The sequence below is a fragment of the Ranitomeya variabilis genome, chromosome 2 (assembly GCF_051348905.1).
Source record: "Ranitomeya variabilis isolate aRanVar5 chromosome 2, aRanVar5.hap1, whole genome shotgun sequence".
NCBI lineage: Eukaryota > Metazoa > Chordata > Amphibia > Anura > Dendrobatidae > Ranitomeya > Ranitomeya variabilis.
Genome location: NC_135233.1, coordinates 379,324,399 through 379,345,740, shown reverse-complemented (window position 1 = coordinate 379,345,740; position 21,342 = coordinate 379,324,399). Strand labels below are relative to the sequence as shown.

Sequence of the window (21,342 nt, the reverse complement as noted above, 5' to 3'; positions counted from 1 at the left end):
AAGGCAACAGTGACTCAAATCGCCACCCGTTACAACCAAGGTAGGCCTAAGAGCATCTCTGAACGCACAGTGCGTCGAACTTTGAGGCAGATGGGCTACAGCAGCAGAAGACCACACCGGGTACCACTCCTTTCAGCTAAGAACAGGAAACTGAGGCTACAATTTGTACAAGCTCATCGAAATTGGACAGTAGAAGATTGGAAAAACGTTGCTTGGTCTGATGAGTCTCGATTTCTGCTGCGACATTCGGATGGTAGGGTCAGAATTTGGCGTAAACAACATGAAAGCATGGATCCATCCTGCCTTGTATGGAGCATCTTTGGGATGTGCAGCCGACAAATCTGCGGCAACTGTGTGATGCCATCATGTCAATATGGACCAAAATCTCTGAGGAATGCTTCCAGCACCTTGTTGAATCTATGCCACGAAGAATTGAGGCAGTTCTGAAGGCAAAAGGGGGTCCAACCCGTTACTAGCATGGTGTACCTAATAAAGTGGCCGGTGAGTGTATATATATATATATATATGTATATACCTATTCTATGTGTATATATCTACTCTATTCTAACCTGTCAGTGTGATTTTACTGTACACCGCGCTGAATTACCGGCTTGATTTTTCTCTTGTGAAATTTCTCATCATGCGCACCATAAACGCAAACGAAACGCAGGGAAAAAAGCATGTAAACGCGGCGATTTTTAACAGCATGCGTAAAAAAAACCGCCACGTTTGTACGTGTTTTTTCCACCACTTGCGGATGCGTTTTAAACGCTGCGGATTTAAACGCAAATGTGAAACTAGCCTTAAGTGAGTTGAGTGGACTAAAGGTTCATTAATTCATTAATATTATGATGGAGAAGTTCTAATGGAGATGAGCTGTCCTTTGGGGGCTGGGTGGGATTTGTTGGGAATGTTGGGGGTTTCTAAAGCTGGAAAACTTTGTATGTAACACTTTGAACTACGATGGAAAATGTAATGTTTATTCTTAATAAAAATCTACTTAAGTTAAAAAAAAAGTAGCACTGAGGTGACTGGATACCGAATGTTCACATGTAACAAACCTTCTGGCGGTGACTTTCTGACTGGTAAAGGGTTAATCTCAGATTCAGGTTCTTGCTTTATCGGTGAAGTATCAGGAATCACATAAACCTCTGCGGATCCAAAAGAGAAATGTAGTAATTACATCTGTGAGAAGCCATGGGGGAAAATTCACCCTTCCTGTGCTGGGCGTGGGTGACCATTGTGTCTTATTAGTAGACCCACTAGAACTTATTTACTAGAGTTGTGTCATATATCATTTATAATCTGGTTTTATTCTTCTTTTCTTGCACCCGTGTCTTTAAGAGAAGGGAGCGCCATCAGATGGAAACACCGCCTTACTCTTTATTGGCCAGCTGCAACACCCAGCCCACCAGTAGGAGTGGCTTCTGCTTTAAAAGGAAGATGCGGCCAATGCTGAGACGTCACTGCCGGTTCTTTATGGACCCGACACCCTTCTGCTCTCTCTCTGCTCCTGATGGGTAGGAAGCGCAGATTTCAATATTTGAGTCTGCAGAACCTATAATTGGGGTCAGGCCAAGGGTGGCTCTTTTCACAACGGCAGATCCCACATAATCAGGTTCCTTGCATCGTGTTCTCATACACTTTATACAGTTAATAGCCCTCTGTGTCTGTACTGCTACATACTTAGGCTGTTAACTGGTTCATGCAGTTTTACATGAACACCCGAGCCTTACACTATGGCTGGTCCCAATAACTAAAGCAATTGTTACCATCCACCTCTCGTGTCTCCCCTTTTCCTATAGTTTGTAAGCTTGCGAGCAGGGCCCTCATTCCTCCTGGTATCTATTTTGAACTGTGATTTCTGTTATGCTGTAATGTCTATTGTCTGTACAAGTCCCCTCTATAAGTTGTAAAGCGCTGCGGAATATGTTGGCGCTATATAAATAAAAATTATTATTATTATTATTATTATCCCATACTTGCCAATGGCCGGGAAAGTAGCAGTGACCAGATGTAGCTCTACAACAAACCTTCAGGCGGCGACTTGCTAAGCGGTAAAGGGCGAATCTCAGATTCAGGTTCTTGCTTTATGGGTGAAGTATCGGGAATCACATAAATATCTGCGAAGGCAAAAGAAGAAAAAGTGAAGGAGATTGTAGAAATGTAATTACATCCTATAGCAGCCGCTCCATCTGCCCAGATCTACATGTCCGGGTGACCAGTGGCGGCTCCCGACTACGGCTACTTCCTGGATGGGCAGGAACACCTGGTGATATCACTTGTATATACCCATCTACACAGGGGAAAATTAACCCTTCCTATGCAGTGACTATCCAGGGTCTTTAATTATAGACCCACTATTAGTCATAAATTACTAGAGAGGTGTCATATACCTCATACTTTGGTTTTACCCTTCTTTTCCTGCGTAACTTTAACTTTCAGGTTCAGACTTTATCGGTCGCTTTAAGGGAAGGGAGCGTTATCAGATGACCACACCTCCATCCTCCTTATTGGCCAGCTACAGAACTAAGCCCACCAATAGGTGAAGGGAGCGCTATCAGATGGCCACACCTCCTTCCTCCTTATTGGCCAGCTACAGAACTAAGCCCACCAGTAGGTGAAGGGAGCGCTATCAGATGGCCACACCTCCTTCCTCCTTATTGGCCAGCTACAGAACTAAGCCCACCATTAGGTTAAGGGAGCGCTATCAGATGGCCACACCTCCTTCCTCCTTATTGGCCAGGTACAGAACTAAGCCCACCTGTAGGTGAAGGGAGCGCTAGCAGATGGCCACACCTCCTTCCTCCTTATTGGCCAACTACAGAACCCAGCCCACCAGTAGGAGTAACTTTTGCTTTAAAAGGAAGATGTGGCCGATGCCGAGGCGTCCCTGCCGCCTCACTATGATCCCGATACTTCATAGCTCCACCATAGCTCCTAACAGGGCAAGAAACACGTTGGAGCGGGAGCTCATGGTTTAATATTTGAGTCTGCACAAACTACAGTGAGATCAGGCCACGGGTCGCTTTATTCACAGCAGTAGCCCTGATACTTGCCAATGGCTGGGAAAGTAGTAATGACCAGATATAGATCTACAACAAACCTTCAGAAGGGGACTTGCTCTGCGGTAAAGGGTTAATCTCAGGCTTTGATTCTTGTTTTATTGTTGGAGTATTGGAAATCACATAAATACCTGCGGATCCAAAATAAGGAAAAGTGACTAACATAAGAGAGACATACAAGATATTCACATCCATACATGTGTACTTGAGGACGTACCCTATTTCTGGCCACTATGGGACTTGTACTCTACATTTTCAACCAGTTTCCCCCTCTATAAACTAAGTCTCTGCAATTACATGTTGCATTTGAGCTCAGACTGGCTGGTATTACGTCCCCCATATCCAACACATGCAGACATAAGGGATTCCTGCTGTCCAGTCTCCGAAGCCCAAGTCCAAAAGCAGCAGCACAATGGAGGACATTATACAGCTTTACTAGGCAATGCGGCTACGACTCCAGTGCTGTGGTGAGAAATAACGTGCTAGAGAGCAGAATAGAGGACAATATACAGCCTTACTGAGAAATGTGGCTGTGAATCCAGTGCTGGTGTGAGAAATAACTTGCTAGAGAGCAGCATACAGGATAATATACAGTGCTACTGGGAAGTGTAGCTGTGAATGCAGCGCTGCAGTGACATAATTTACTTACTAGAAAGCAGCAGCACAATCTCCATTTCTCAACCTCTCCTACATGCAGCTGCAATCTGATTCCTCAGTTTTCACCAAAAATGTAGCTATTTTATAGAGTGAAGGATGAGTTCAGGAGACCGGGGGTAGAGGAGGCAGTGGCTCACAAGTAGAGAAAGAAGCAAGTTTCACTTATAAGATTTATTACATAGCTTCTTATAACCACTTGTGCTATTAACTTCTACAGAGATTGTAGAATTCACAGCGAGCATTTAGCTTCTCTTCCATGGGACGGTCTCTTTGACTTCCGCTTCCCTCGGGTGCTGCCGGTGGCATCATTGCATTCTTGGAGCACCCAAGAATTGTTAAGCCATTCAATGTATAGTATAGACTGACTGATCAAGCCTTAAAGGGATCCTAACTTTGTGTGATTTTCTAGTATTTACCAGGTGGTCCTGAATATTAGAAAACCTGCAATAACAATTCTCTGTAAAGGAGTATTCCCGAGATGTCGATGAAATCCGCTGTTCAGTCTGGATTGGACGAGATCTTGTTCCTTGTGACCTCACTAGGTGACATCTCCTTAGACCACGAAAATGTCTAAGGAGGAGACCTCTTACATGTCTTGGGTTCACACCCAATAGCCTGATGGACATGACTTCTGCTTTAAAAGGAAGATGCGAAGGCAGACGGTGCACACAGGAACCTTACACCACGGTGCTCCACAACAGCTCCCTAAAGGCGAAACGTGCTGAGACAGAGTACAAGATTACATTCTTCTATCCCCTATTTGGCTCTGCCATTCTTAATTTCCGTGTAATCTATATGAGTGATAGTCCGTTTGACTTACCGTATATACTCGAGTATAAGCCGACCAGAGTATAAGCCGACCCCCCTAATATTGCCACAAAAAAACTGGGAAAACTTAATGACTCGAGTATAAGCCTAGGGTGGGAAATGCAGCAGCTACCGATAAATGTCGAAAGTAAAAATAGATACCAATAAAAGTAAAATTAATTGAGACATCAGTAGGTTAAGTGTTTTTGAATATCCATATTGAAACAGGAGCCCCATATAATGCTCCATACAGTTCATGATGGGCCCCATAAGATGCTCCATATTAAAATATGCCCCATATAATCCTGCATAAAGGTTAATAATGGCCCCATAAGATGCTCCATAAAGATACTTGCCCCATATAGTGCTGCACAAAACCTTGATTATGGCCCCATAAGATGCTCCATACAGACACTTGCCCCATATAATGCTCCACAAACGTTAATTATGGCCCCATAAGATGCTCTATAAAGATATTTGCCTCATATAGTGCTGCACAAATGTTATGGCCCCATAAGATGCTCCATACAGACACTTGCCCCATACAATGCTGCACAAACGTTGATTATGGCCCCATAAGATGCTCCATACAGACACTTGCCCCATATAGTGCTGCACAAACGTTATGGCCCCATACAGACACTTTCCAAATATAGTGCTGTACAAACGTTATGGCCTTATAAGATGCTCCATACAGACACTTGCCCCATATAGTGCTGCACAAACGTTATGGCCCCATAAGATGCTCCATACAGTCACATGCCCCATATGCTGTGGCTGCAATAAAAAAAAAAAAATCACATACTCACCTCTCTGTCGCTCAGGCCCCCGTCACTTTCAATATTCACCTGCTCCTCGTTCCGGCGCCGCTCGATCTTAAGCACTGACGTTCAGGTAGAGGGCGCGCACTAACCACGTCACCGTGCCCTCTGACCTGAGCGTCACTGCAGAAGACGCTGAAGACGGAGCGGCGCAGCGCTCCCCTCCCCGTTATACTCACCTGCTCCTGGCGCGGTGCAGTCCCTGCTTCCCCGGCGCTGCAGCTTCTAACTGTACTGAGCGGTCACCGTTATCGCTCATTACAGTAATGAATATGCCGCTCCACCCCTATGGGAGATGGAGCCGCATATTCATTACTGTAATGAGCGGTACCATGTGACCGCTCAGTACAGGAAGAAGCTGGGGCGCCGGGAAGCAGGGACTGTGCCAGGAGCAGGTGAGTATAATTAGACAGCCCCCACTCCCCCTCCCCTGCCGACTCCTGGGTATGACACGAGTATAAGCCGAGAGGGGGACTTTCAGCCCAAAAAAATGGGCTGAAAATCTCGGCTTATACTCTAGTATATACGGTAGTTGGATATTTTTGTGTTATTCTTCTTTTCACTGACTACATTCATACATAGGCATTCTCAAAGCTTCAAGCCTTACCCGTCAATTTACCTCCCAGGTATTGTTAGCACTGAGTTATGATCACCCCAATTCTGTGTCCCCCAACACCCTGGCACGCTACTCACTTAGGGGAGGAAAAATGCAGCCAATAAACAGCAGCGCCAGTCATACGGCTGTGCACTTGTATGGGCGATACTGATCCATGACTCATAAATTAGAAGTTTTGGCGATTTTTTTTTTTTTTTTTTGCAGATACTTAGTCCACAAAAAAGCCGGATTACTCACCGGTAATGCTCTTTTAATGAGTCCACGACAGCACCCCACATGAGAGAGAGGGATCCGCCCATAGGAACAGGAAACCTACAGACTAAAAGGAGGCGGTCCCCTCTCCTCCTCAGTTTAGTTTACAGAGTATAAAAAGGGAACCGCAAAAGCTTTAGTATTAATTCTTATTCAGCAAAATATCTTAAAAACTCTATACAACCATTATTTGTGAATTAAAGAAAGAGCTGTGCATAATCAGGGAGGGTTGTAAATGGGTGCTGTCGTGGACTCATTAAAAGAGCATTACCGGTGAGTAATCCGGCTTTTTACCCTTCGCCACGACAGCACCCCACATGAGAGATTTTCAGAGAGTCATTACTCGGGTGGGATTACTGTACTAAGCACAGCTCTACCAAAGGTCAAATCAGAAGAAGAAGATAGATCAAGTCTATAATGGTTGTAAAAGGTAGAAGGTGTAGACCAAGTTGCGGCCTTACATATTAGATGGATCGGGACATCCGCTTGTTCCGCCCAGGAGGAAGCCATGGCTCGTGTTGAGTGCGCTTTAATACCCACTGGAGGAATCTCGCCTTTTGATGTATAGGCCAAGCAGATAGCATCTCTGATCCACCGAGATATGGTAGCTCTCGTGACCCCATGTCCTTTCTTGTGGCCCTGAAAGGAGATAAACAGAGCCCTACTCTCCCTCCATGTTTGACACCTTTCTATATAAGTCAGGATGGCTCTTCTGACATCTAAGGTGTGGAACTTATGTTGTTCAGGGGTTACAGGAGAATCAAAAAAGGAAGGGAGAAATATTTCCTGTGACCTGTGGTAGGTGGATGCTACCTTAGGGAGGTAAGAGGGGTCTGGTTTTAGGACTATACGATCATGGAATATCAGTAAGAATGGTGGGTCTACTGATAGGGCCTGGATGTCACTAACACGTCTGGCTGAGGTCAGGGCTACTTTATATGTGAGGACATTTAGAGGTATAGAGTCTAGAGGCTCAAATGGGGAGCTGGTTAAGGCTTCTAGCACTAGATTTAAGTCCCACGGAGGTAGACGGGGAATATGTACCGGGTTACTTCGTTCACAAGACTTAATGAATCTGGAGACCCATCTATCAGCGGCTATATTATATCCATATAGGGCTCCTAACGCTGATATCTGGACTCTTAAGGTGTTCACTGATAATCCTAATTCTCTACCTTTTTGTAGGAACTCTAGAATAGGTGTTATCGGAACCTGATTAGTGAATGGTACTGTATGAAATTCTAAGAATTTTTTCCAAACTCTGCTATATATCAGGGTGGTAGATCTTTTTCTACTTAGTAGCAGGGTTTTTACTAGCTGTTCTGAAAAACCCCTTGAGCTTAGTAACTGCCGCTCAAGTTCCACGCCGTCAAGTGAAGCCCTTTCATTTGCGGGTGGAAAAACGGCCCCTGGAACAGTAGTTCCTTGTCCAATGGAAGAATCCATGGATCGGATAGACACATGCTTTGGAGGCAGGAGAACCACGGTCTCTTTGGCCAGAAGGGTGCAATGAGGATTACCCTTGCACGTTCCCTCCTGATCTTCCTGATCACTAGCGGAATTAGAGACATTGGAGGAAAGGCGTAAGACAGTCTGAAGTCCCAAGGATGATGTAGGGAGTCCAGCATGTCTGGATGATCCATGGAGTTCAGGGAAGCGAATCTTTCTACTTGCCTGTTGCCTCTTGTGGCAAATAGATCTATCTGAGGCACTCCCCATGCTCTTGTTATTAGTCTGAACACGGTTCTGTTTAAGGACCATTCTCCCTGGCGCAGCCTGTTTCGACTGAGGTAGTCCGCTTTGGTATTTTCTACTCCTCTGATGTGTAGAGCTGTTAGGGACGTAAGATGAGTCTCTGCAAACTGGAGGATTTCCCCTGCGATGGTCATCAGACTTCCTGACCGTGTACCGCCCTGACGGTTTACATAGGCCACTGTGGTGGAGTTGTCTGAGAAAACTCTTACATCTGCTCCTTGAATCTGTGGAAGAAAATAATTTAAGGCTTTTCCTACTGCTGTTAATTCCTTCCAATTTGACGAACATGATGATTCTGCCTGATTCCAGGTATCCTGGACTATGTCATCTTCCATATGTGCACCCCACCCCGTAGGGCTGGCGTCGGTAGTAATTATTTTGGATGGATCTACTACCCAAGGTACACCTCCTGAAAGGTGTCCCATATCTAGCCACCAGGATAGAGACTCTATGACATCTCTAGAGAGAGTTAGTTTACTCTCCAGGTGTCCTCTTTGTCCCTGGACTGACAATACTTCGTACTGTAATTGGCGGGTATGGAATTGAGCCCAGGGTACAGCCGGGATACATGAGGACAATGATCCTAATAAGGACATAGCCTTCCTTAGTGTCATGTATGGGTTTCTTATTGCTTCTGACACCTTTGACTGTATAATCATTTTCTTTGAATGCGGGAGAAAGCTTCTTTGACTTACGGAGTCTAGCTGGATCCCTAGAAACATTTGAGTAGTGTCTGGATTCAGTCTGGACTTTTCGAAATTGACGATCCAACCCAACTCCTGCAGGGATGAGATCGTGTTAGACAACCGCATTTTACATTGAGCAATAGAGTCTCCTACCACTAGAAAGTCATCCAGGTAGGGTATTATCAGAGTGTCCTGTTGGCGCAGATAAGCCATCACCTCTAATATCACTTTTGTAAAGATGCGGGGGGCCATAGAAAGCCCAAATGGCATTGCTACATACTGAAAGTGACGAACCTGTCCTTTCATGATGACTGCCACCCTTAGATACTGCTGGTGTTCGGCATGTATGGGAAGATGATAATATGCATCTTTTAGGTCTATCCCGGCCATGACACACCTAGGAAACAAAAGTTTGATGGTAGAACTAATGGATTCCATTTTGAAGGTATGGTTACGCAGAAAGGAATTTAGTTTTCTAAGGTTTATGATGGTTCTAAATGAACCATCCGGCTTATTGATCAAGAATAAAGGGGAATAGAACCCCTTCTTTTCCTGACCCCGGGGAACCTCTATCAATACTTTTTTAGATAGAAGCGACAGGATCTCTGATTCTAGAGCTTCTTGCTGTTGTCGTCCTTTTGGAGATGTTACTATAAAAGAATCCCAAGGGATTCTATCAAACTCTAATCTTAATCCGTTTTCAATAATGTCCAGAATCCAATGACTAGATGTTATCAGCTTCCATTTAGAAAAGAAATATTTCAATCTACCGCCTACTTCATAATTAACGGTATTTGTTACGTTTTTGGTTATAAGATCCGGAAAACAGAGCACCTCTTTGTTTTGGATCCTTTGTCTCCCAGCGCTCCCTTTGCTCAGCCGGTTTGTTTCTGGTAAAGGGGCGTCTCCTGAAGGCTCTCCCTGGCAGGGGATCGCACAAAGTTTTGCTTTGGCCTGTGCGTCCCCTTTCCAATTTTTCAACCAGAGTGCTCGCCGGGCTGTGTTCACTAGGCCGGCTGACCTGGCTGTTAGGCGTAGCGAGTCCACCGAGGCATCAGCTAGAAATGCTACTGCCTCTTTCATTAGAGGGATTTTCGATAGAATTGTATTTCTCGAAGCTCCACCTCTAATTTGTTCCTCCAGCTGCTCTGTCCATACTAGCAGCGATCTTGCAGTACAGGTGCCAGAAATGGCTGGCCTGAATGCCCCCGTATTAGCCTCCCATGACCTCTTAAGTAAGGCTTCTGCCTTTCGGTCTAAGGGATCAGTCAGAGTCCCCGAGTCTTCAACAGGTAAGACCAATTGCTTAGAAGTTGAGGCCACTGCCGCGTCAACCTTTGGTATTTTTTGCCAAGTATTAAGTTCTTCATCACTGAAGGGGTAGCGTCTCTTAGCAGAGGATGGTAAAAAAACCTCTTGTATGCTGTTTTTCCCACTCCTTTTTAACTAGCTCTTTAATTGTGGGTATGACGGGGAAGGACCTCCGTTTTTTCTGTCCTAACCCCGCAAACATGATGTCCTGAGCTGACTTCTTTCCCTTCTCGTCTGGACACCCCATCGTGCTTCTGACGGCTTTTACTACATTGTCTATGCTGCTATTTGGTAGACAAAGCCCTCCTTCATATTCCGATGAACTTGGCTGAGACTCCTCTTCGTCAGAGGATTTTTGTACTACCTCTGACTCTGGGCTTGTTGGAGATCGGGACCGGCTAGGCTGATGGGTACTGGTGCTACTTGTATGCGCCAGACCCTGCATTTCCTCGCGTATTATGGCTCTAACGTCGGACGGAGTCATTACGTTTTCCTGCCGTAAAGTTAGCATGATGCATTCTGCACATAATCTTTTTGTATATGAGTCCGGGAGGGGTTGTAAACATAAGGCACATTCTCTGTGTTTGGTTTTATGTGTCCTTTTCTTAGTCTAGAGGAAGGGGATACAGGAGGAACATATATCAGCATATGGGAAGAGACTCTTTTAAAAACTCACCCAGTGAAGCTGACAGGTACCGGTTCTGGAGGCGGATTCTTTGAAGAAAGATCCTTTTGTTTGGTGGCAGATCGCTTTTCCTGAGATCGATCCCCACTTTTGGTGCTGCTCCTGGCGCTTGTCTCCTTGCTGGGAGACCGCTCTGTTACAGGCAAGTGCGCTACATCGGCCGGTGAAGCCATACTTACACACACCGGCCGACGCTAGCGCTGCATTTTTAAATTTGGCGCCGAATCTCCTGCCTCCCCGGACCCAACCCGGAAGTGCTCCAGCGACTTCCGGGTTAGACGCGCCGCTCCTCCTTACCATGCGGCGGCTGCTGGATAAGAAGCCAGCCGCTGAGCGCGCGCGTCCTCATGGAGCCGGGCGGACCAGCGGCACCGAACCCGGACCATGGCGACCGACCAGACGAGGGGGGAGGCTGCAAACAGTGGCTCCCCCGCCGCTGCTTCTGGCACCGCAGCCCCTGCCGTTCCCACGGAGACTGACGCAGGCGGGTGCATGGCCCAGGAATCCTCTTGACTGCAGGTACTTCGGGTTCCCATAGAAACAGGAAACCTAAACTGAGGAGGAGAGGGGACCGCCTCCTTTTATTCTGTAGGTTTCCTGTTCCTATGGGCGGATCCCTCTCTCTCATGTGGGGTGCTGTCGTGGCGAAGGGTAAAAAACAGACGCAGCCTGCCATTTATAATGGGTCTGTGTTCTATACGTGAGAAACAAAGAGTAGTAGGAGGGAGGAGACCGGATGTCCGTATACAACAAACCTTCTGCCGGTGACTTGCTGTGCGGTAAAGGGTTAATCTCAGATTCAGGTTCTTGCTTTACTGCTGAAGGATCGGAAATCACATAAACGTCTGCGGATCCAAAAGGAAAAGTGAAGGAGGGATGGTAGAAATGTACAGAAATACAATATAATAGGACCCATCAGAGGATCTGTGTGAGCAGGTCCCTATGTATCAAGCTGACCGAAGGCGGACCGCCAACTGCAGCTTCTCTCCAAAGATACTACGGGGCGGGTGGACTAAGTAACTGAGGCGGGCGGGCACCCACGTCACTCCACTGAAATGCTCGGATACCCCACTGATCTAACAATGAAGAGCATGGGGAGCACGGACACCTTCACAGCTTATTCTGTGCACAGCTGCCTGAGACGGTGCTGCGCGGAGCCATGTGAGTGAATGAGGCGACTGCAGCTTTCTGCACTGGTGGGAGCACGAGATAAATGTCAGGAAGGGAAGCAGCACTACACAAGCATCATCTGCAGAGATCTCATATGTTATGCCTCCTTTATCTTCGTCACTATCTGGCTGCTCACCTGAGGACTTGCACTCGTCGTCCAGAGGAATAGTTATAATCACCGGCTTCCCTTCTTTTATCTTGGATTCGATGTCCGGCTTCACAATTACAGATTCTGGAAAAGGAGATCTTAATCAATAACATAAATTGTAATCATTAATAAACATCCAGAAGGGTAAAGGTATCGTCACACTCAGCGACGCTGCAGCATCGCTGTTTAGGTCGCTGGGGAGCTGTCACACAGACAGCTCTCTCCAGCGACCAACGATCAGGGGAACGACTTCGGCATCGTTGAAACTGTCTTCAACGATGCCGAAGTCCCCCTGCAGCACCCGGGTAACCAGGGTAAACATTGGGTTACTGAGCGCAGGGCCGCACTTAGTAACCCGATATTTACCCTGGTTACCATTGTAAAAGTTAAAAAAAAACACTACATACTCACCTTCTGATGTCTGTCACGTCCCCCGCCGGCGGCTTCCCTGCACTGAATGTGTCAGCGCCGGCAGCAGCGGTGACGTGACAGACATCAGAAGGTGAGTATGTAGTGTTTTTTTTTTACTTTTACAATGGTAACCAGGGTAAATATCGGGTTACTAAGCGCGGCCCTGCGCTTAGTAACCCGATATTTACCCTGGTTACAAGTGAACACATCGCTGGATCGGTGTCACACACGCCGATCCAGCGATGACAGCGGGTGATCAGCGACGAAATAAAGTTCTGGACTTCTAGCTCCAACCAGCGATATCACAGCGGGATCCAGATCGCTGCTGCGTGTCAAACACAACAATATCGCTATCCAGGACGCTGCAACGTCACGGATCGTCGTCGTTCTCGCTGCAAAGTCGCTTAGTGTGAAGGTACCTTTAATCTGACTGATCTCACCCTGCGGGCGGCTGATGGGGGAGGTGCAAACAACCCTTCACATATAGAAAGAAAGGATCGGCCCCCTATACAATGACGGCCACATAAAGGGGATATCCGGCCTCCTTCTCTGCACGTACAGACATGGCTGACAGTGTTGGCACCCCTGAAACTGTTCCAGAAAATGAAGTATTTCTGCCAGAAGATCAATTAATCACAATTTTCTCTGGCCCATTTTTGGGGTTTTGTGTGAAATTTTGTCCAATTTGCATTTTTTTTCAGTTTTTTTTTTTTGTGTTACACACAAAGGAAATGAACATGAGTATAACAAAACATTTTGCAATAATTTACTGGAACAATTTCAAGGGTGCCAACACTTTCGGACATGACTGCACCAGTGCACTTCTAATGAATGGGCCAGATGCCCGGTACCGGATCATGCACACGTCCTTACTGGTGTGAGCAAAAGGGACGTCTCCAGCATCACTGACCCCCAAATAGGGGAGAGACTGGTGCCGGACAATGCCGTCACAGGGGCAGTCTCCAGGCTGAAGGCTGACTCCCCGATCACAGGGCATCTAGCGATCCCAAGGACCGATGCTCTGAGGAGCCCCGTGTGGATGGAGCGGAATTACGCATGGACGACCTCTGCTCCCTCCACACTTCAGAGCGCTGGTCCTCAGGGTCAGTGATGAGCAGAGGAGCTTCTGGTACTGACGGGATTAGCCCTCCGCCTGTGGTCGGCCATATACCTGCTCAGACGTGCACCCGCTGCATCTTTTGCTTTTTCATCCCATCGCCAGACGCAGTCTCAGCTTCAGGATTGAACCAATCAAAAAAAGCCATTACCCTCCTGCCGCTCCCTCCTGTCACTGACCTCCGTGAAGCTTCTCCTCCATCTGCTCCATTCTCTCTTCCATCTCCTCTCTTCACCTTGTTCGATTTTTGCTATGATGTCCGGACTTCTAATGTATCAACCTGGAAACAGTCAGAGAAATGTCAGGGTCACGATGGCCAACGTGTGAGCAAAAGAAAACACAATTGCAGAGTCCAGGAGGAGAAACGGAGGGGCAATTACATCCAACTCAGTCACAGTTTGGGTCAGTACCATGTGTGATGGACGCGGTGATACTGCTGCACTCGGCTGGCTGGACGCTCAACTATCGGCTCGTGTTTTCTTGTTGTGCAGCGAAGACAGCAAAAGTGGCAATAAATACATGGAATTACTGTATACTGTCATTACTGACGCTGCACGGATCTGAAAAATTTATATATTTTACTTTAATGTTACTAATAAATGTCCCCAAAGGTGGAGATGAGTTCTGAAGATCCAGAAGCTCCACTGCAACTCATACTGAGTCCCGGAGAGAGTCGGGACATGGCCGGCGCTGTGCATGGAGGGGGCTGGCTGACTGTCCCTTCTCTGTCCACATTGGGCCCAATTCCCTAAGATTGGTGTCTCATACTGCAGTCTTGATGAATTCTGCGCTGCTGTAAGATTCCCATTGTGCACCTTTTTATTAATTTTTTTTTATTAAATTGGCAGCTGAAGTACTGTATGCCACGGTTCACCAAATGTCTTATGTTGGGGTCGTTCATCAGATGTAAAAATCCTCTCAACATAAAGCTCCAGAAGATCATGAAAAGAAGGTGAGTTATACTGCATCAGATCTGCGAGCGCTGAACTGTGCTGACATGACTGGCTCCGCTGTCTCCTCCGCACGGTGCTCGGGTGCACGGGCTGCCAGATCGGACCACACTAGCACTGAGCCGTGAGGACATGACTGGCTCCTCTGCATGGTGCACGGGTGCAGGGGCTGCCAGATCAGACCACACTAGCACTGAGCTGTGAGGACATGACTGGCTCCTCTGCATGGTGCACGGGTGCAGGGGCTGCCAGATCGGACCACACTAGCACTGAGCCGTGAGGACATGACTGGCTCCTCTGCATGGTGCACGGGTGCAGGAGCTGCCAGATCGGACCACACTAGCACTGAGCCGTGAGGACATGACTGGCTCCTCTGCATGGTGCACGGGTGCAGGGGCTGCCAGATCGGACCACACTAGCACTGAGCCGTGAGGACATGACTGGCTCCTCTGCATGGTGCAAGGGTGCAGGGGCTGCCAGATCAGACCACACTAGCACTGAGCTGTGAGGACATGACTGGCTCCTCTGCATGGTGCACGGGTGCAGGAGCTGCAGGATCAGACCACATTAGCACTGAGCCGTGAGGACATGACTGGCTCTTCTGCATGGTGCACGGGTGCAGGAGCTGCCAGATCAGACCACACTAGCACGGAGCTGTGAGGACATGACTGGCTCCTCTGCATGGTGCACGGGTGCAGGGGCTGCCAGATCGGACCACACTAGCACTGAGCCGTGAGGACATGACTGCTCCTCTGCATGGTGCACGGGTGCAGGGGCTGCCAGATCAGACCACACTAGCACTGAGCCGTGAGGACATGACTGGCTCCTCTGCACGGTGCACGGGTGCAGGAGCTGCCGGATCGGACCACACTAGCACTGAGCCGTGAGGACATGACTGGCTCCTCTGCACGGTGCACGGGTGCAGGAGCTGCCGGATCAGACCACACTAGCACTGAGCCGTGAGGACATGACTGGCTCTTCTGCATGGTGCACGGGTGCAGGAGCTGCCGGATCAGACCACACTAGCACTGAGCCGTGAGGACATGACTGGCTCCTCTGCACGGGTGCAGGGGCTGCTGGATCAGACCACACTAGCACTGAGCCGCGAGGACATGACTGGCTCCTCTGCATGGTGCACGGGTGCAGGAGCTGCCGGATCAGACCACACTAGCACTGAGCCGTGAGGACATGACTGGCTCTTCTGCATGGTGCACGGGTGCAGGAGCTGCCAGATCAGACCACACTAGCACGGAGCTGTGAGGACATGACTGGCTCCTCTGCATGGTGCACGGGTGCAGGGGCTGCCAGATCAGACCACACTAGCACTGAGCCGTGAGGACATGACTGCTCCTCTGCATGGTGCACGGGTGCAGGGGCTGCCAGATCAGACCACACTAGCACTGAGCCGTGAGGACATGACTGGCTCCTCTGCACGGTGCACGGGTGCAGGAGCTGCCGGATCGGACCACACTAGCACTGAGCCGTGAGGACATGACTGGCTCCTCTGCATGGTGCACGGGTGCAGGAGCTGCCGGATCAGACCACACTAGCACTGAGCCGTGAGGACATGACTGGCTCTTCTGCATGGTGCACGGGTGCAGGAGCTGCCGGATCAGACCACACTAGCACTGAGCCGTGAGGACATGACTGGCTCCTCTGCACGGTGCACGGGTGCAGGGGCTGCTGGATCAGACCACACTAGCACTGAGCCGCGAGGACATGACTGGCTCCTCTGCATGGTGCACGGGTGCAGGAGCTGCCGGATCAGACCACACTAGCACTGAGCCGTGAGGACATGACTGGCTCCTCTGCATGGTGCACAGGTGCAGGAGCTGCCGGATCAGACCACACTAGCACTGAGCCGTGAGGACATGACTGGCTCCTCTGCATGGTGCACGGGTGCAGGAGCTGCCGGATCAGACCACACTAGCACTGAGCCGTGAGGACATGACTGGCTCCTCTGCACGGTGCACGGGTGCAGGAGCTGCCGGATCGGACCACACTAGCACTGAGCCGTGAGGACATGACTGACTCCTCTGCATGGTGCACGGGTGCAGGAGCTGCCGGATCAGACCACACTAGCACTGAGCCGTGAGGACATGACTGGCTCTTCTGCATGGTGCACGGGTGCAGGAGCTGCCGGATCAGACCACACTAGCACTGAGCCGTGAGGACATGACTGGCTCTTCTGCATGGTGCACGGGTGCAGGAGCTGCCGGATCAGACCACACTAGCACTGAGCCGTGAGGACATGACTGGCTCCTCTGCACGGTGCACGGGTGCAGGGGCTGCTGGATCAGACCACACTAGCACTGAGCCGCGAGGACATAACTGGCTCCTCTGCATGGTGCTCGGGTGCAGGGGCTGCCGGATCGGACCACACTAGCACTGAGCCGCGAGGACATGACTGGCTCCTCTGCATGGTGCATGGGTGCAGGAGCTGCCGGATCGAACCACACTAGCACTGAGCTGTGCGGACATGACTGGCTCCTCTGCATGGTGCACGGGTGCAGGAGCTGTAGGATCGGACCACACTAGCACTGAACCGTGAGGACATAACTGGCTCCTCTGCATGGTGCTCGGGTGCAGGGGCTGCCGGATCGGACCACACTAGCACTGAGCCGCGAGGACATGACTGGCTCCTCTGCATGGTGCATGGGTGCAGGGGCTGCCGGATCGGACCACACTAGCACTGAGCCGCGAGGACATGACTGGCTCCTCTGCATGGTGCATGGGTGCAGGAGCTGTAGGATCGGACCACACCAGCACTGAGCCGTGAGGACATGACTGGCTCCTCTGCACGGTGCTCGGGTGCAGGAGCTGTAGGATCGGACCACACTAGCACTGAACCGTGCAGACATGACTGGCTCCGCTGGCTCCATTGCCGGTTTTTGGGTTCAGCAGCTGCCGGATCGGATCACACTACTGCACGCTGTGATTTTTCCCCACTCGGACCCTCGGTCACTGTGGGACATAGGCCGTGTGCACTAACACATTGGCTACTATTGGTCCTTTGTATTCACAGACCAAAATTACCCTTGTATGAAGTCGGCCTGTAGGACGTACACAAGTCCCCTCCTGGGTGCCGGTCGCTCACCCACAGAGCGCAGAGTCCGATACTTCTCCGCCGTCACTTCTCTATACAGACTCGTCTCTTCCTCTTTCAATAAACTCCATTCAGGGTCAGAGATAAAGTCACAGGGTCCTGAAAAAGAAGAGAGAAAGGATCCATTATCATCCCTGCAAGTCTCCATCTATGATCCGGAAAACCGGTCCCTTCTCCATCCTACAGGCGGCTGCCATGTCCGATCAGATGGCGCATCCACCACTGTGATCCTCTGGGCTTCACAAGGAATCTGACCCGAACTGATGCATTTTATATGAGTGCCAGATCACGGTCCGTTCACACCAACGGTAACTGGAGCAGAAAAAACAGCAGCAAAGCCCCGACCTCTGATCCTACAGGACTGCAGCTGGTTTATCACTGTTCTCTGCAGCTTTATGATATAAATGACACAATCTCCATCATCAATTTCTGGCAGATTTCATACAGAGACTGTGAGGAGGAGGGAAGCAGAAACGTCTGCACCACATCTGCAGTGTCTGAATGCTCTGTACAGATCTACAGCCCCAGAACTGACGAGCCAGGAAAACTAACTATCTGCATTATAGAGTCATTACATGATCATCATTCATCGGTAAACCCACTGCCTCAAAAATAAAAACACTCTGTGCTGCTGGGGATCGTATCATTTAGTCTTTGGGGGAAATGTATCACCTGCTTTGCTCCAGGATTTCGGTATAAAAAATTGCACCTCTTATGTGTACTGTCCCCCAAATAACTTCACATCACATCTCTGTCCCCCGGCCATGATGCCGTTATGGGGCTTCTGTCTAAATCCCAGAGTAGCAGGATCCAGGTGTGGCCCCGACGGAGCGTCCATGTGTAGGGCCGGCTTATTGCTGCATGTCTGACTGGTTGTATAGAGCGGTAATGCTGCCATGTTTGTAGATGCATTTCCTATAGAAATAAATTGCGCCATTCTCCATAGTGCGAGTCTGTACAGGGTGCTGGGTGCCGCCACTGAATTACGTAAGTCCTGGACTTTCTGCAGATCACGAGGTGCTGGGACCTGATCTCTGCCTCAATGATGGGGAATTGGAGGAGACCTGCAGCCTGGAGAGCAGCACGGCGTCCTAAACTGCGGCAACCATGACAGCAATAAGTATCACAGCGCCGGCTGTCATCGCTGCAGGGTTTAGTGTAAAGAAAGTTTCCTTCTGTGTGGGCCGAGGACAGACAACAGAGAAAATGTCACAGAAAAGCGGACGTAAAGCAATAATTCCCGTCATCAGATCAGGAGGGGGAAATGTATCATCCCGGTGTAAAAGTCACTATGTACATTGGTGGGATGCTGTGATGTTTTTTGTCCTTTAGTACCAGACCCCTCATTTAACAAAAATGGTGGGCTCAAGAATGGCTTCCAAAACGAGAAGGTAGCGGGGACGGACCTCTCCGGCCGCCAGTGTGAAGTGTGTCCTCAGTGATCGGTACACCGTGATCAAAGGTTTGTGACGGTGGACCAGACTCTGATTCCGGCAGTGCGGACACAGATCAGATCCTTCTCTGCACATGTGTTGCATTCTAAGCCAGAGAATAAACCCTGCAGCAGGTCTGAGCGGCCACTCCGCTACATTTCCAGGAATGTATGGGGACATTTCACCATTTTGGTTTTTTTAAAGCAAAGTGGCGGCCAATTTAAACAGTTACAAACTCACTGCATGAGCGTGTCACACACCAAATTCTTCTGATTTTTTTTAAATCACAGCAAGCCGGGAAGAGGAAAACTCCTGTTACTGTAACGAACGAGATTAAAATCCAAACTGCTAATGAATGGGGCAGATGTGCGGGAGGCTCAGTGAGCAAATCACCGGCGATCTGAGGAGGTGTCCGCTGTCCTGGCTGCGCCCCACATTCCCCACAGATGGAGGAATACATAAGGCTACGTTCACATTTGCGTTGTGCGCCGCAGCGTCGGTGCCGCAGCGCACAACGCAAACAAAAACGCGGCAAAACGCACGCTAAAACGCTGCGTTTTGCGCCGCATGCGTCCTTTTTGGCCGAAAGTTGGACGCAAAAAAAATGCAACTTGAAGCGTTTCTTGCGTCCAACGCTTGCGGCCATGCGGCGCAAAACGCAGCACAACGCATGTCCATGCGCCCCCATGTTAAATATAGGGGCGCATGACGCATGCGGCGCCGCTGACCGCAAATGTGAACGTAGCCTAATACTGCCATCCTCCAGAGCTGCGCTCACCGCCATACAGCGCACAATTACAGTCTGACGCTGCAGTGTGAACAGTACAGATGAGCCGTGCACCGCGCTGTGTAATGTGGGGAGTGTTGCACTAATATTTTGCACTATTAGTAAGTGCACCCGGCCGGCGGCCATAACAGACCCATGTGAGGGCATCTATCATGCACAGCCGCACAGTCCTGATCCGTGGCCTCCTCTGACCACTGTCTGCAGGACTCAGCTGCATGCTACACTGCACACCTAGACGGTCCCTTTAAATAAGCGCCACATAACCGCCCAGTATGGCGCACGATGACGCACAGCCCTAGTACCGGGCGGCGCACACGCTGCACCCCGCGAATCTGAACACACACGAGCCACAATACAAGTAAAGAGGCGCTGCCATACCTGCTGCTGCCACAAATAAAGACGACGTGCAGGAACAGCGTCCTCATTGGTCGGCCGCCGCCGCGACTTCCGGGGGTTGTAGTTCAGCGGAGTGATGAGCACGCGGAGGGAGCGCGCCTCAGGACTACAATTCCCGGAAGCACCCGCGGTCGTCTCCCTGTCATGTGACCCATAATGGCCAATGAGCGGGCGGAAGCTGGCGTCCTGCGCTCCCTGCTGTGCGCCGCAGAGTTCAGTGATGTGGAAAGTTGTGAAGAGCTTTGTTATCTGTGCTCCGGGCGCTGCAGGCTCTGCAGGGAGCGCGGGGTGTGAGGGGCTAACAGCGCCAGTGTCAGTAATGGGCCAGGACTATACAATGTGCAGTATAAAGCGATCTGCGTCTTTTCCAGTGTGCACAGGGACCACCCGGCAATGGTGACGGGTCTGAGACCCCGGGGAAATACTGAAGGATCCACGATGCAAGCAGCGCTGTACGTGCAAAACCACATGCAGAATATAAAAATCGCACTGGCACCGCATGGCCGTGTTCACGCTGCTCCATCTCATCCTTAAAGGGACTGTCCACAAGAAAGCAGCCTCTTCTTCCTTAATCCAGGGTCACTGCTGTAAAGTGTGGCACTGATTCGGTGTCCGTCACACATTGTATGTGGACAGATGGCATCACGTGCTGGGCGGCCGTGCGAGGACCGGAGAGCATCACGCCCCGACCACCAATATGACAATGGTTTCTGGGCATCATACATGTAACTCTTGTCACTGGATTTCACAATACAAACTGGAAATTATTCAGTAAATCTAAACCTGATGAGGCTGGTGTACTTACATCATTAATCCATGTTAGAATTGCTGCTTAATATAAAAGGGTTTGAGCTAAATTTTGAAATCACTGATCATTACCAGAAAGAACTTAGCGATAGCTGGGACCCCCAACCTTACCGAGAACAGGGCAGTGAGGACGTCACTATATATGAGAAGAGCCCCCACAGAATGGAGCAGGGATTGCGCATGCCCACCTCAGTGCCAAGCGTTATCTATGGGATTGTCAGAGATACGTAAGCCCTGGATTTGGCTTTTTCTGGCGCTCCCATAGAGAATGGATGAAGAGGAATGCGTGCCCAAATTCTGCTCCACTCAGACGGGGCTGTTCATAGTAGTAATGATGTATTCAGAGCCCCCAGGATTGGGAC

The 21,342-nt window shown here is 49.5% G+C and overlaps 1 protein-coding gene across 4 annotated transcripts in view; it reads right to left on the bottom strand.

The window, feature by feature from the left end:
- Window positions 1–20,302, bottom strand: part of LOC143806148 (uncharacterized) — a 33,754-nt gene extending 13,452 nt beyond the window's left edge. The window contains exons 1-8 of one of the 4 annotated variants that reach the window (XM_077286134.1): window positions 20,156–20,302; window positions 17,488–17,656; window positions 13,681–13,781; window positions 11,962–12,057; window positions 11,411–11,500; window positions 3,107–3,196; window positions 2,034–2,123; window positions 1,062–1,151 (exon numbers count right to left, since the gene is read on the bottom strand). In XM_077286134.1, the coding sequence (XP_077142249.1) occupies window positions 1,062–1,151; window positions 2,034–2,123; window positions 3,107–3,196; window positions 11,411–11,500; window positions 11,962–12,057; window positions 13,681–13,723 (499 nt within the window). In that variant the 5' untranslated portion in view covers window positions 13,724–13,781; window positions 17,488–17,656; window positions 20,156–20,302. Of the gene's footprint in view, window positions 1–1,061; window positions 1,152–2,033; window positions 2,124–3,106; window positions 3,197–11,410; window positions 11,501–11,961; window positions 12,058–13,680; window positions 13,782–17,487; window positions 17,657–20,155 lie in introns of those variants that run through there. The other 3 variants (XM_077286135.1, XM_077286136.1, XM_077286137.1) reach the window with 3 other exon arrangements.
- Between the last annotated feature and the right edge of the window lie 1,040 nt (window positions 20,303–21,342).